The 16314-nt window shown below is 36.5% G+C and overlaps 1 protein-coding gene across 4 annotated transcripts in view; it reads right to left on the bottom strand.

Annotated features, from left to right (window-relative positions):
• Window positions 1–8607: 8607 nt before the first annotated feature.
• LOC311084443 (beta-1,3-galactosyltransferase 2-like) overlaps window positions 8608–16314 on the bottom strand; it is a 67498-nt gene continuing 59791 nt past the window's right edge. For 2 of the 4 annotated variants that reach the window (XM_084116454.1, XM_084116452.1), the window contains exons 2-3: window positions 13252–13317; window positions 8608–11210 (exon numbers count right to left, since the gene is read on the bottom strand). In XM_084116454.1, coding sequence (XP_083972580.1) covers window positions 10211–11210; window positions 13252–13265 — 1014 coding nt within the window. In that variant the 5' untranslated portion in view covers window positions 13266–13317 and the 3' untranslated portion in view covers window positions 8608–10210. Of the gene's footprint in view, window positions 11211–13251; window positions 13318–14507; window positions 14726–16314 lie in introns of those variants that run through there. The other 2 variants (XM_084116453.1, XM_084116455.1) reach the window with 2 other exon arrangements.

Genomic DNA, 16314 nt, shown 5'->3' with positions numbered 1-16314 from the left:
TAGAGCTTTGGTGAAAATTAAGCTAATATTTAATTACTACAATAGTAATTACTCGCTAGAAATTACATCAGAAGTGTAAAATGTTGGTCAAAAAAGTACATTTACACACAAACTGACCACCAACCGCAACCACAAACTGACCACCAACCGCAACTTTCTGATCCCATCTTTATTTTCTAGCTCAACTGTCAAGGAATGGAAAGCACAGGATTGTGGGATATCAAAGGCAGAGAAGGATACATCTATGCTGCCTTCAAAAATCCATCAGATGAAGGAGACAGGAAGTGAAGCAAACATTGGATTCGAATGCCTAAGACACAGTTTAAAAACTGACTACACGTGGCACAAAACGAACTGGCAAAGACAAGAGGGTAAAGGGTGAAGAGCACAATAAATTGGGAGGAAAGCACACAAGGCATATGTGGATCACACAGCACCACCTATAGGTGAGGCAAACGAGGACTAGACAAGTAGTGTGTTCCACTTGATGCTGCGCTGCGCAGACCGATTGGTGTGTGACATCAAAGTAGCATATGGAACTGTCTGCTCTCTGATCGCTCTCGCGATACTTTGACGTCACACACCGACCGGTCCTAAAGCACAAGGCAAACATAGAAACATTAAACAAAGACAAGACAGACAGAGCTGCCAGGGCAGAAACCCTGACATTAAACTTATTTGAATAGGCGCACAAGAGCCGTTAAATGGGTGGGACATGTCCCCACCACTTTTTGCCAGGGTCGATATTGTCCCCACCACTTTTTAAAACATCTCGCGGCACGAACTGTAGCCTACCAATTCTACAAATAAATAAAACATCTCCAGTTAACTGGCAGAGCATTCATTTCGTTATTTTTTTAAATAAGAGACGATCTAGCGCTGAAATGTGTTTTTTAAATCAAGTGATCAAACTAAGTGCTTGTTGCCGCTGCGATCAGTGGCGCGGATACGGTGTTTTCTCATGTGGCTCGCGCACACGCCGCACTGTCTTCACTCCGACGCGCGCTTCAATCTGTTGCGGATACTCTCTATTCGTTCTGGTGAAATCACAAAACATAATGCACACAAACGTGTCCCTGCTTGATATACAACCATGAACGTAATCGGTTTTGATTAGAAAAAAAAAACTATATGAGTTTCTTTTTGGCGAAAGTTCTACCACTGGACCATTAAGATACTATGGCAGTCGATCGGGGCCAAAAGTCTTTAAACGAAACGCGTGATTTTTGACCGTGTCAACACGCACCGTTTGTCCGTGTTAACGCGACAACACGCACAGCAGCCAATGAAATTGTTGTATTTGAGACTACATTTGCATATGTGACGTGATGGTATGTTGGTATATATGTATACAAACATCAGACGTCATGTTTATTCATGAAGGATGTTGTAATGGTATACTGGTATACACGTATGCAAACAGGGCCGGCCCCTTTTTTTAATAATTTTTTTTACTAATACTATTTTAAAACCATTAATTCGAAATACTAATATTAAGTAAAAAAACTCCACAAAAACTTAACTAAGTCCCCTGACTCCGGTCCGGCGCATCAGTCTTCCCCCACCCAGCGAGTGCTTGAAGTGCGTCAGAAACAGAGCGCGTGTGATCAGTTGTTGGTAATTTGTTGTGTAGCGTCGCCTCTCGCCGCATCCAATGTAGACAGCACTTATGGCAAGCCATTTTAACATTTAAAAGCTAGACTGGATATGTGTTGCAGATATCTGTAATTCAGTTTTGCCTAGTCAAAAAGAACATTTCAGATATCCACAACTACATTCTTCCTATCCATAATTGTCATTTCAGATATCCACAAAGACATTCTTCCTAGGACAAATGACATCACTTTTGCCATTCATTTGTATGGGGTTAATCATTACAGTTATCTACAATTCAGTTGCAGATATCCACTATGTGAATTACGGATATCTGCAACTGAATTGTAGATATCTGTAATTCTAGTTTGAGATATCTTCAATTTGATTCTGTCTAGTCATAACTCCAGTTCAAGATATCTTTAATTCACCTCAATTCAAGATATCTACATGTTCCTTTTCAGATATCTTAAATTAAGTTTTGACTAGTCAAAATGACGTTGTAGATATCTTAAACTGGAGTTAAGGATAGTCATAATTTAATTGTAGATATCTATTATCAAGTTATAGATATCTTGAAATTAATTTTGATTAGAGATATCTGAAATTTGAGATATCTGTAACTTTCATTCTGCCTAGTCAAAATGTAATTACAGATATCTTGAATTAGAGTTTTGAATGCCAAATGACGTTGCAGATATCTGTATGCATCACACTTTAGGCGGGAGCAGAGCGTGTTGTTCAAATCATCAAATCACATAGCACCTGTTAACTGTTAACTTTAATTAGCACTGATTAGCACCATGTCGGAGCAACCAGAGTTTTTAATCGTCTTTTTAATGCTGTTAGATACTGTTTCAAACTGAAAAAATAAAATAAAAAATAAGAACTAATCTGAACTAAGAACATTTTTTCTCATCTAAGGAAGTTAATGTTATTGTACTTCCATGGCAAGAATAGCATGCATGTCAGCATCTTTATTAAAGTGAATTAGTGTGAATCTCTTTCACGCATAAATTTTACGGCAACAATAACCTTTTAAGCATGATCATAAACATAGCATTGCAGCATTTTCTTTTTTTTATTTTATATAAAAAACATTTTCTGGTGTTTTTTTTCGATTACAGCCAACGCCATGACTGCTTCTTTCTTCTTCCATTCATAGAAATAAGGAAATGAACCCACTTCTTCTTTGATTATGGCGGGGAGGGGAAATGGATATCTAAAATAGAGCAACGTCATATGGCAAGCCATTTTAACATTTAAAAGCTAATTTTGACTATCCGGAATTAACATTGTAGATATCAACAATGTCTTTCTGACTAGTCGTAATTACATTTTGGATAGTTGGAATTATCATTCAAGATATCTGTAACGTAATTGTGACTAGTCGAATCCAGTAATCCAGTAAACTAGGCAAAACTGAATTACAGATATCTGCAATGACGTCATTGAAAATGACATTCAACTCGTCACACATCTTAAATGACAATTGCAGATATCTGTAATTCAGTTTTGACTAGGCAGAATGAAAGTTAAAGATATCTCAAACGTCATTATGACTAGTGCAAATTATTTTGCATGACATTGCTCTATTTTAGATATCCATTTCCCCTCCCCGCCATATTCAAAGAAGAAGTGGGTTCATTTCCTTATTTCTATGAATGGAAGAAGAAAGAAGCAGTCATGGCATTGGCTGTAATCGAAAAAAACACCAGAAAATTATTTTTATATACCAAAAAAATAAATAAATGTTGCAATACTATGTTTATGATCATGCTTAAAAGGTTATTGTTGCCGTAAGATTTATGCGTGAAAGAGATTCACACTAATTCACTTTACATGCATGCTGACATGCATGCTATTCTTGCCATGGAAGTACAATAACATTAACTTCCTTAGATGAGAAAAAAGTTCTTAGTTCAGATTAGTTCTTATTTTTTTTTTTTTTTTTTTATATTTTGAAACAGTATCTAACAGCATTAAAAAGACGATTAAACACTCTGGTTGCTCCGACATGGTGCTAATCAGTGCTAATTAAAGTTAACAGTTAACAGGTGCTATGTGATTTGATGATTTGAACAACACGCTCTGCTCCCGCCTAAAGTGTGATGCATACAGATATCTGCAACGTCATTTGGCCTAGTCAAAACTCTAATTCAAGATATCTGTAATTACATTTTGACTAGGCAGAATGAAAGTTACAGATATCTCAAATTTCAGATATCTCTAATCAAAATTAATTTCAAGATATCTATAACTTGATAATAGATATCTACAATTAAATTATGACTATACCTAACTCCAGTTTAAGATATCTACAACGTCATTTCGCCTAGTCAAAACTTAATTTAAGATATCTGAAAAGGAACATGTAGATATCTTGAATTGAGGTGAATTAAAGATATCTTGAACTGGAGTTATGACTAGTCAGAATCAAATTGAAGATATCTCAAACTAGAATTACAGATATCTACAATTCAGTTGCAGATATCCGTAATTCACATAGTGGATATCTGTAACTGAATTGTAGATAACTGTAATGATAAACCCCATACAAATGAATGGCAAAAGTGACGTCATTTGTCCTAGGAAGAATGTCTTTGTGGATATCTGAAATGACAATTATGGATAGGAAGAATGTAGTTGTGGATATCTGAAATGTTCTTTTTGACTAGGCAAAACTGAATTACAGATATCTGCAACACATATCCAGTCTAGCTTTTAAATGTTAAAATGGCTTGCCATAACGTCATGCACAATAATTTGCACTAGTCATAATGACGTTTGAGATATCTTTAACTTTCATTCTGCCTAGTCAAAACTGAATTACAGATATCTGCAATTGTCATTTAAGATGTGTGATGAGTTGAATGTCGTTTTCAATGACGTTATTGCAGATATCTGTAATTCAGTTTTGCCTAGTCAAAACTGAATTACAGCTATCTCTATCTGTCGTTTCGACTAGTCACAAATACGTTACAGATATCTTGAATGACAATTCCACCTATCCAAAATGTAATTACGACTAGTCAGAAAGACATTGTTGATATCTACAATGTTAATTCCGGATAGTCAAAATTAGCTTTTAAATGTTAAAAGGGCTTGCCATAAGCACTGCTTTTGTTTGAGGGTGCTTTACACAAACACCCCTGTAGAAACGGGCCTGGCAGCTCGCGCCAGGTCTAAACCAAAACGTCTCGATCGCCCCCCGGTGACTGGTCCTAGTATAGGTCATAAGCCCCGCCTCCCCATGTTATTCAACGGGACGTGAGACCAACTAAACAATTAAATTACACTTCAAAGATCTTTTTTCCAAAGGTGGTTTCTTTCATTTGCTGTCGTTTTTATCACGCTGATGTAAGTTCAAGTGTCTGTTTCAAAAATAAGTTGGTTTTTAGTTAGTTACGTGATGCGGTGTTGTAACGTCATGATTGACAGCTGTGATTGACAGGTTCTCGAGCGAAGTAGTCACTGAAGCACCAACAGACATTTTTTTCGGGATCTTCGGAAGACTGAGGAGATTGTATTTACTTTATTTTAACAAGCCTCTTGTCGTATTGCAATCAATTTTTAAAAAAGTGTGCAGAATCCTCTCTCCCTGAGTGCATTCTGCGAGAGTGAGGGCAGAGCGTAGATTTCGCGGCTTTACTTCCTGCTCACTACTGCGCAGGTCTGGTCACGAGATCGCTACTGCGCAGACTCAAGTTCCAATATGTCAGCGCCATATCGGGACTCTGGCAGCTTCAGTTCTCATCAATGGAAGAGAGCGAAGGGGCGTCGTCCATCTTTTTTTACCGTCTATGGGGAAAACAAACACTTTTGCTTGTGCTCCATGAATAGTTTGTGACATTTGGACGAGGACATCACTGTTTTTTCCAGAGTGGCTATATTTAAATGAACTAAATTTTATTATAAACTTTTATTATTTTATTATATTATAAAACTTATTTACAACAAAAAATAAACCATCACTGAACTTACTTAAGCTGGACTATGACACTATTTTCTTCTAGATCTGCTGTACAGGAGAAGCAAACTTTTTTGCGTTATTTTCCTGTTATCACTGTAAAGCTGCCTTGAAATAATCTGTATTCTATATTATAAAAAGCGCTATATAAATAAAGGTGACTTAACTTGAATGCTAGATGTAATGCTCTTGCTATTTGTGTTTAGGCTGTAATGTATATATAATGTATATATATATATATATATATAATTTAGCATATATATATATATATATATATATATATATATATATATATATATATATGCTAAATAAACATGAACACAGCAACCAATTTTGCTGCCACAACACAATGGCAGCAAACTGGTCAGGGCCGGCCCTGTATGCAAACATCAGACGTTATATTTGTTCATGAGGGATAATGCATTGGTAATTTGTCTTATGTCATGATTTGTCATGCCCTTTTAAGTTGTACTTTTAACGTTCTTTCTCAAGGTAGAAAAGTCAACAGCTGAAACGATGGCTCTTAGAATGGCTCTTTTATTTTAGCAAACTGCCAAAAAAACGTTTCAGACTGTGTACAGGTGAAGCTTAAGATTGCATGGAGCTGATGAGCATGAATGGCAGAAGAAAAAGACTGCAATTAAAAAACAAAACAAGAGAAAATTATTTTAATGCAAGCAATAAAAAACTGCACACATCAGTTGTGGAATAAAAGAAAAGAAATGCACGATTAACTTGATGTTTTCGGCTTCTCTATTGAAGCGCAAGTCGCTTGACCCATTTGAATTATGACACAAGAAAAACATGATATGTGAACATTAAAGTCTCTGTGGTGAATCTATGGCTGAAACCATACTGAATAGATCCGACAATGTAAACTGAAGTGTTGAGGTAAACTGTACACAGTGCTGGGTAGATTACTTACAAATTGTAATCAGTTACTGATTAAATTACATGAATTTTTTTTTTAGGTAATATACACGTTTTAGGTAATATAATCTGACTACTTTTAGATTACTTTTGACCTAACTTGTTTATCACATTGACCTAACTTGTTTATCACATTGATTTGAGTAGAATAATCTCGGACCATACTGATATAAAAATACAAAGAGAAAGAAAATATATTCCATTCTTTGATATGTTTTAGCCTACATTATGTTAGGGTTTCTCAGACTGGAGTTTGTGATGGAACTGCAGGGGTTTCTGAGTTTAATGAAAAGCTATTAAGTAATTAAATCATAAACATTTTAAATTAAAATAAATATATTTTTGAATAAAAACAATATGAATAAAACACTATTAAAAATATTTTATTGGTTTGGCTGCATGTCATGTGACCATTAATGACATCAGAGAACCGTGAACTTAATTTTAATTTTATTGACTTTTATTGAATTTTATTATTAACCTAACTTAAATTTTTTAATCTCAGGGGGTACTTCAAGTGAATATATTAGGTCAAAGAAATTTCAGCTGACAAAAAAGTTGGGGAATCCCTGCATTGCATGTAAATGAAATTATATGAATTTGTACATTTTAATGTGTTTGAAAGACAAAAGCCTTCCAAAGACATTATAACTCACTGAAACTTAGTAATAATTAAAATAATAATTAATGTGTGAATCAGGAGTTGATTACATATGCAATGGCAACATATCCAAGTTACAGATGATAACACTTAGTTTAGGGTCCAATTCTTACTAATAACTAACTATTAACTACGACTTTTGCCTCAAAAAACTCCTAAATAATACTACTTATTAATATTAGTAGTTGTTAAGTTTAGATATTGGGTAGGATTAAGGATGTAGAATATGGTCATGCAGAATAAGGAATTAATATGTGTTTTAAAAGTACTAATAAACAGCCAATATAGCAATACGCATGCTAATAAGCAACAATCTAATAGTGAGAAGTGGACCCTAAACTAAAGTGTTACCAACCGAAATGATTTCTGTGATGAAATGCTGTGTGGGTCTCAGTTTTCAGTTATAGTCACATGACTAACGGCTGGTCTGTGTGTAATTTCACAAACCTGCAGACCTTCTGAATGTATATAAGCAGTAGGCATTTTATAGAAAGGAAAATTTAACAGATTAAAGAAGTAGGGAGAATCAATTAATTATGAATATTTGACTGCCATTGTGAGAATAACATGTAATCAATAAAAAAGTTACTGTAGTCTGATTACAAGTATTTTAAAATGTAATACAATTACAAGTGCTTAATTTTTCGATTCTGATTACGTAATCCAGATTACATGTAATCAGTCACTACCCAGCTCTGACTGACGATAATTACAAGCGTTTCACACAGCACCACATCTATAAAAATTGCCATGCACTTCAATTACTAACGCTTTAGAAATATTTATTATTAAAGTTACTATTATTAAGTCTTCTATTAAGATTTTTGGGGTAATTGGGTAACGTAAGGGCAGTGTTGGGGAAACAAGTGTTAACAGTGTTAACAAGTAACATGAGTTAAGTAATCAGATTACTTTTTCCCAAGTAACTCGTAAAGTAATGCATTACTTTTAAATTTACAACAAAGTCTCAGTTACTTTTTCAAAAAAGTAACGCAAGTTACTTTGTTTTCCCATTTATTAACTGACACTCTCCTGTCCTCATGTTGAGAGTAAGAGGCAGAGTAAACATGGTTATTGTAATCCAGGCCTGGGACAGGTCTTTCTTACAAGACTAGGTAAGGTTAGTCATGTTTGCTTTGTAGCTGCTCTCACAAAGAGGTAATTCTTGTTGATCTTTAAACATTATTGCTTTTCCACTGTCAGGCCAAACTCAAATTCTCATTAATCTTTGATTGATTCTGTGGTAGATTTTTCCCTATCTCGCTCCTACTCTAAGTCTACCTGGGTCGTCTCCAATCGACGTTCCCTAACGTCTCCAATCGACGTTTAATATATAGTCTACCTGGGTCGTCTCCAATCGACGTTCCCTAACGTCTCCAATCGATGTTTAATATACCTCTCTAAACTAACTCACCTGCTGCGCAGCAGAAATTAACAGACAGACTTCAGCAAATGTCCTTCAGATTCTTTAATCATGGCCGGGAGAGTACTCGAGCAATTTTCAGAGAATCTCGCCCAAGCAGAAGAATATATCAGGTTTCATAGGATAAAGACAGACACATCAAAATAAGATCAGCGTGACTAACATGTGTGGTGGATTTTTAATAGATAAAATAGTAAACTGTATATTAAACTAACCATATAGGGACTATATAGGGAATGTCGACTGGAGACAACCCATTAGAATAGAAAGGGAATGTCGATTGGAGACAACCCAGATAGTTAGGTTTAGAGAAAAATCTACGACATGTCACCTTCTATCAATATGATTGGTTCAATTGGTAAAGCAAGCCCCTCCCTTCTTTACCATCTGTTACTGGCATAAGTAAAATCATCACAAAAAAAACTAAAGACCTAATAGTAAGACCTAAAAGAAGAAGTAAGATTTAGTTTGTTATATTGTTAGACCTTGAAGGGGAAGTCAGGTAAAAGTTTGTCATAATGTTAGACTCAAAGGAGAAGTTGTCAGATTTTTATAATGGTTAGTTCTAATAAATAGTTTACTATCTTATTAATTAAAAATCCACCACAATACTCATTAATAATTGAACTAACTATAAACTAGCATACAAACCAGAATCAAATAGTCCAGATAGTTTAATTCATGTAAGCAAATATTTACTTTCTTCATCAGTTAAATGACGACCATAACGTAATTTAGGTAGTTTAAAACATCTTGAAGATCATATTTTTAAAGGTTTAATTATTTTGTGAAAATGTTTAGTGTGAACTGTAAAGTTGTCCTTCAGAGTCAGCAAGTTCAAGGCGGATGAAAGTATGGTTATATAAATGCTGTGGGAGTGTCCATGTAGGTTTATATGACCAATGACTTGAATGATATTTAAATTGGCAGGCTATTCAGAAAGAAAATGATTATATTATGCTAGTTAACACTTCATATTTAAAGTAACCATGACAAAAATTTATAATTTTTTATGGAATATTGCAGTTTATAATAAATTATTTATCTGTGCATTTTTTTATTTATTAATGTGCCCTCATATTCTTGATATAAAATAACTTCCCCTCCCTCTTGCAGCGTCATCTATTCTCTGATGATGTGTTTACTGGCAGACGGACGGGACAACTCACATGAGATCCACCAATAGCAAACCACAACAATCCAATGAAAACAATGATCAGACGATTAACCAATGACAAGACACATGGCAGGATCACATGACAAACAGGGAATCACATGACAAGACACAGAAACATGACAATGATAAGAAAACCCAAACCGTGACAAAAAATGGATGTATTAAGAGTAATATCTGCATATTGTTTTCATGTCAGTTCTCAAACAAAACTGTAAATCATCAGAGTAAATAAGCAAGTAATAAATAATTTTTACATGTAACACTTGTTTAATTGTTCCTGAGGATATGTTCATGATGCAAATGGTTTCACTTGAAAGAAACAAATAAAATGCTCTCTCACACACACACACATTGTACTTTTGTAAACTGATGTAAAGTGAACCAGTACACCAAAGTAACATGTTTTTTTCTTGCTGTCAGAAACATAATATGAGGAATATTCGGGATGTTTCCACCTCAGCATGGTTGGCTGGATGAATAAATATCTGTCCAATAAGAAGTCATCTGATTTGTGTTTTCTGTTTGTATTGCTATTAGTCTAGAATAGTAACAGCGATTGTACTGCAGTAGTCCCACCACAAACAGTTCGATGTTTGGCGGTTTGGTGGGGACGATACCTAAACGCTCCAAACACATTCCAAGATATGCATCCTCGATATATATGGGCTTAACTTCCCTTGCTCCCAGTAGAATCTTTTGTGGGAGGTCCATAGAAATGATGTAACACATGCCCAGAGGATATGAAGGAAATGTGTCCCTGGAGTACACGTTGTAGGGGAGAAAAAACCTGTTGGAAGGGTCTCGTATTACAATGCTGTCATCCCACACTAACCCGGTCATATAGTTGCGTTGTACTGCGTTCAAACTCACAAGCATATTTATTAGGTTGTTCATGTTGAGGAGCACGTCAGCGTCCACTTTCGCCGCGTAGGACGCCTGTTGACATTTTTCGCTGAGCCATTCCATCATCACCATGGTTTTAATGGTCAGATTCCTGTAGGAATCCTGGAAGTTGCTCTGCAGAAGGTCTTTGTATTGTTGGCTCTCATTCCGGAGTTTTTCCTGCAACATCTCTTCATCGTTTCCACTGTGTACGCCTATAAGAAACAGAACCAGCACCACTTTGTCCCCAAAAACCTTTTGTTTACCCCACGTCTTCCTGATGCCATTGCGTGCATCAACGTCCCCAGGGGGCACGGGGACAACTGCCACCAAGTAGGGCTTTTGTTGTTCACATATATCTGGCTGGTCAATGATGAATTCGTATTTTCTGGGGTAAGCAACATAGTAAATCCCTGATACTTCCTGAAAAAGTTCCTTGGATGGTCCTTCTGTCCTTTGCAACCAGTTTTTTTTCAAAGGGATGCAAGTGAGATAGAGCAGTAAAGATGTTCCTGAAACCAGGACACAAAGCAGTAACCCCTTCTTTAAGGACATCTTTGTGAACGAGGTACAACTGAAAGAGCACAAAAAGAGACTAGGTCAATGACAACTTTTACATTTAATGAAAGAAAAATTACATTTAACTAGATTAAAAAGTTAGTCGAGACAAACTTTAAGTTGGCTTGAGAAAGTTTGGACCAGAAAGTTTGAATTAAGTTTAAAGTAGTTTGACTCCGCCCACACGCTGTTCTGATTGGCTGTGGCGTCTCACAGTCGCGTCGCGTCTAGTGTGGACAGACACACTGCCTGTCGCTGGAATTTTATCGCGTCGCGTGTAGTTAGGACACGGTGTAAATTAGTTTAAAGTAGTTTAAAGTTTAAAGTAGTTTTAAGTTTAGATTAGTTTAAAGTTTAAAGTAGTTTGATGTTTAAAGTAGTTTAAAGTTTAAAGTATAGTTTGAAGTAGTTTAAAGTTGCTAGGGTGTTTCTAGTGGGTTGCTAAGGTGTTCTGGGTGGTTGCTAGGCAGTTGCTATGGTGTTCTGGGTGGTTGCTATGGTGTTGCTAGGTGGTTGCTAGGGTATTCTGGGTGGTTGCTGTGGTGTTGCTAGGCGGTTGCTATGGTGTTGCTAGGCGGTTGCTATGGTATTTTGGGCGGTTGCTAGGGTATTTTGGGTGGTTGCTAGGGTGTTCTGGGTGGTTGCTATGGTATTTTGGGTGGTTGCTAGGTGGTTGCTAGGGTATTTTGGGTGGTTGCTAGGGTGTTCTGGGTGGTTGCTAGGCGGTTGCTAGGCGGTTGCTATGGTGTTCTGGGTGGTTACTAGGGTGTTGCTAGGAGGTTGCTAAGGTATTTTGGGTGGTTGCTAGGGTTTTCTGGGTGGTTGCTAGGCGGTTGCTATAGTGTTCTGGGTGGTTGCTAGGGTGTTGCAAGGTGGTTGCTATGGTATTCTGGGTGGTTGCTAGGGTGTTGCTAGGCGGTTGCTAAGGTATTTTGGGTGGTTGCTAGTGTGTTCTGGGTGGTTGCTAGGCGGTTGCTAGGGTGTTCTGGGTGGTTGCTAGGGTGTTCTGGTGGTTGCTAGATTGTTGCTAGGCAGTTGCTAGGGTGTTCTGGGTGGTTGCTATGGTGTTGCTAGGGCATTCAGGGCGGTTGCTAAGGTATTCTGGGTTGTTGCTATGGTGTTACTAGGTGGTTGGTAGTTGTTACAGATGGTTACTATGGAGTTTTTATAGAGTTCTTAGCATGATCTTGGCATGATTTAGCACTAAACTAATCGCTATTAGCATGTAGCTATTCACTGCTAGCATGTGTAGCATGTTGGAAGTGCTGTTTGCTAGCATGAGTCAAAAGAGCCAAACCTCATCTCTATACGATGTTCTGATACAGAGATATAGGTCTTGCAAAATATATAGGTTGCTAGGGTACTCAAGTTTGGTTGCTATGGAGTTGCTTGGGAGCTGGAAGCTTTACACTTAAGAAGTTTAAAGTAGTTTGAAGTTTAAAGTGATTAAAATTTATATTGTTTTTACCTCTACACAACCACGTCCAAGTGATCTGAGGGCGCGCGCGCTTCCTGGTGTGTGACGTGTGCGCGCATTCTGGCTTAGTCTGCGCAAGTGCCTGAAAGCGCCGGACGTGATCTCGGATGTGTACAAGAGGTAAAAACGATATAAATACTGTTCGTTTTCTCACACAAACCGCTCGTTTCGTGTCTTAGGCCATCAATGTGTACTTACGATGGGGAATTGTTTAATTTGGACTCTGTTTATGCTCACTGTGCATGCTCTTTGAGATAGTGACCATAGACCTGCATTATATGACTGACAGACAAGAACGGTTTGACCTAAAAATATCAAAATTGAAACTACTGTGGAAAAAAAGACACCTACATCTTGGATGCCCTTGAGGTAAGCTAAAACATACCAAAATTTAATTTCAAAGTGAACTATCCCTTTAATGACTCGGAAATGGCGTAACCATCAAGTAAAAAGAAATAAATTATTTGCATGTTGCACTTTGAATGTGTTGAAAATAATATTTTATTTTATTCTTGAATGCCATTACGTTTTGGGGAAGTACCACATGATGTTATCTGATTATTTTAAGAAACGAACTGACCTTTTCACAGTCATGAGGGTCTGCAGGGGTCACACCGTTGTCATGTTGCCGAACCTTTATCTTTATCTGAAGATAGACATGAGACTGTCAGGTGTTAAACAGTAAACTTAACCCTGCATTTGAGATGATGGCTGAAATCCAATGCCTCTCATTAAAAACCCAAGGTATCGAGTTTGACGACATATAGACCTTATTCACAGCAGAGCCATCTTTGATTTTTAACAGGAATGAAAGTGAGGCTATGAGGGATAGACAGACATACATCTCTTCAGTTGGTTGCACTGTTATTTAATGTGTTTTTGGATTGTTCTACTGATGAAACACTGCAAAAATATATTTCCAAGAAATTTCAGAAGACAAAAAACTCCAGACAATATGAGCTGTGGAAAATGATAAGTGATATAGGAGATTTATACAGCTTTTTACAGCAGATGCCATTGAAAACATGTTAAGTTTATCCCTCACAGCCTTGCTTTCATACCTAAACGTTCTAAACGGTCTAGGGTGAATACAGGTAAAGTGGGACATTTTCTCACACAGTATGTCTTTGGTTTCATGTTAAAATATGTTCCAAATGACTTCCTCATACTAAACCATTTGAAGTAGAGATCTTGACAACAACATACAGGTTCCTCTTTTTTTTTGTATAAAAACTTGTTCATATTCATATATTTTCCAAGCATTTCATGCAATGAACTAACCTTTATTGTCAAAGTGGGACACCTAGTTCTTTTAACTTTTAATTGTATTGATGTTTTATAAATAAACAATGTATTTTGAAGAACAAATACAGCACACAAAAAGTCGATCCTTTATCAAATATCTTCATTTCTCTTTTTAGACTGATTTTCCCTAATTGCTGGCCCTGACCTTTTGTCTTCATTTCCTGGATTCTGAAATGATTTATTATTTTATCAGTAGGCAAGTTGTACAATAAGCAAATTTTAAGAGCAAATTACACATTACATATGAACTTAATCATGTAGACTTACCGAGAACTAAAAAAAAATTCGTATTTTGACCAAAATTATGACCTACAATTTACGCAAAAAAAAATAAAAATAAACCATTCGCCATTCCCGTTACATTCTCACATACTAATTCAAAGCGCTGTAATCTTGACAACCCCGCTACTTAAACCAGACCACATGTTTCTTCCTTTACTAATGCGCACTGTAAAGTACGGCAAAAACAAAACAAAAAACTGTCATGTGAATTAAACTCTCGAAATGAGGAAAATAAATATATCTGCTTACATCAGTCCGCGGTTTACGGCAGCACACCTGGTGAACAGCTCTGAAACGCGTTAATACCTGATGGCTGCGATTCACTCCGGCCGTTTCGACAGCCAGCGGCACAATAACAGAAATATTCAATAAAGTATGCCAGTCGATTCTTATGGCAGCAAACAGGATCCTCTGTTTAAGACAAAACAACAGGTGTGCCCTCACCTCTATAGCCACACCCGCTCACCTTAGACTATTTTGCTCCTTCATTTGCCAAAGTAGGACACTTGACTAGATCTTTTAAATACATAATTTAATTGTAAAAGCGAATCTCTTTAAGTTAATATGGGATATCCTTCGATCACTTCGATGCCTTTAAAAAAATTACTAGGCCTAATTACATTTTTAGACTACATTTAATTTAACTTTTTTTTTCTTGACAGCTTTTTTATGCAATTTGTTGTACAAAAATAATAAAATAAATAATAATAATAATAATAATTAAAAACTGAAGTATGGTAGGCCTATTTGAAATATGTATGTTTGAGCATCAAATTGTGATCATCATCGTTAATTATTAACACAATCTCTACATTAACAGCATCCTCAGAGTTTCAGAACAGCATGAAACATTCCAATCAAAATCAGAATGAGAACAGACAACATACATATTTGTCAGTGTATATAGCCTATATTTATAGCCTAATCAAATTTTTTGGCTGTAGGCTACATACATCAACAACCAAGATTAGATGGCGTCCTGTTTGTTTAGCAGAGCTTTGCTGCCTTCTAGTGGCTTTAAAGCACTTAAGTATAGCTGATAGAAAATCCAAAATCAAGTTCCTGTTCTGACTCTTAAAGGTACAGTATGTTGTTCCGAAACAGAGTAAAATATGTGCAAACACTTCCTTTCTTTTAACAATGGCCACTTAAATTCATTTATGATTTACCAGAGTTTGCAAGGCTGTTTTTGTGGGGGATAGACCCCTTTATTAATGCAAGTTTATCTTAGAAGAACAGACACTGCTATTGCTTCCCTGACAGTGATCACTCACTTTGTTAGACCCTCGGTCACCTAAACACCTACTGAATATGCCTATAAGATCCCAAAGCAGTCTTCACCATCCCCAGTCATGTGACCTTTGACTTTCACTATGGCCGTTAGTTGTACCGCTTAAATAAGGTCTGCTATTAACTCTGAGTGGGATATTGGTTTCCCATCTGCGTTTTAAAAATTTCTTTGCGCCCATGTTTTGGCAAAGTGGTGTAGGCTACTACACAATGAGCATACTTAGAATCTGTGTAAATTGTTACTGCTTTATCTTTTGTAAGTATTTGTAGTGGGTTTTCTTCTGCGTTGTGTTTGATTTTAAAGAAAGAGATCCCACACAATGATGTACTTTTGTTTTTCTTTACTCTCAGCCAGTGGTGGACAGTAACAAAGTACATTTACTTGAGTACTGTACTTAAGTACACTTTTTGAGTATCTGTTCTTTACTTGAGTATTATCTTTTCTGGAAACTTTGTACTTTAACTTCACTACATTTGAAAGACAAATATCATACTTTTTACTCCACTACATTTCTGTCAAGGTCCTTGAGTAGAAAGTAGTAACATCAGTCAGGGGATGATTTTGGTTTGGAAATGAAAGTCGGGTTGACGTCAAAACCCGACGTCATATTTAGGTCAAAACCCGACGTCAGATTTACGTCAAAACCCGACGTCGGACAGACGTTGGATTTTGGTTGGAAATGAAAGTCGGGTTGACGTCAAAGCCAAAAAACTAAGCCAAGGGCACTATTTGAGGGAACAGCCATTTGGGTGTCCGAAACCATTG

The sequence above is a fragment of the Abramis brama genome, assembly GCF_963993115.1.
Source record: "Abramis brama genome assembly, chromosome: 6".
NCBI classification, from domain to species: Eukaryota; Metazoa; Chordata; class Actinopteri; order Cypriniformes; family Leuciscidae; genus Abramis; species Abramis brama.
This window is presented reverse-complemented; position numbering and strand designations above follow the sequence as displayed.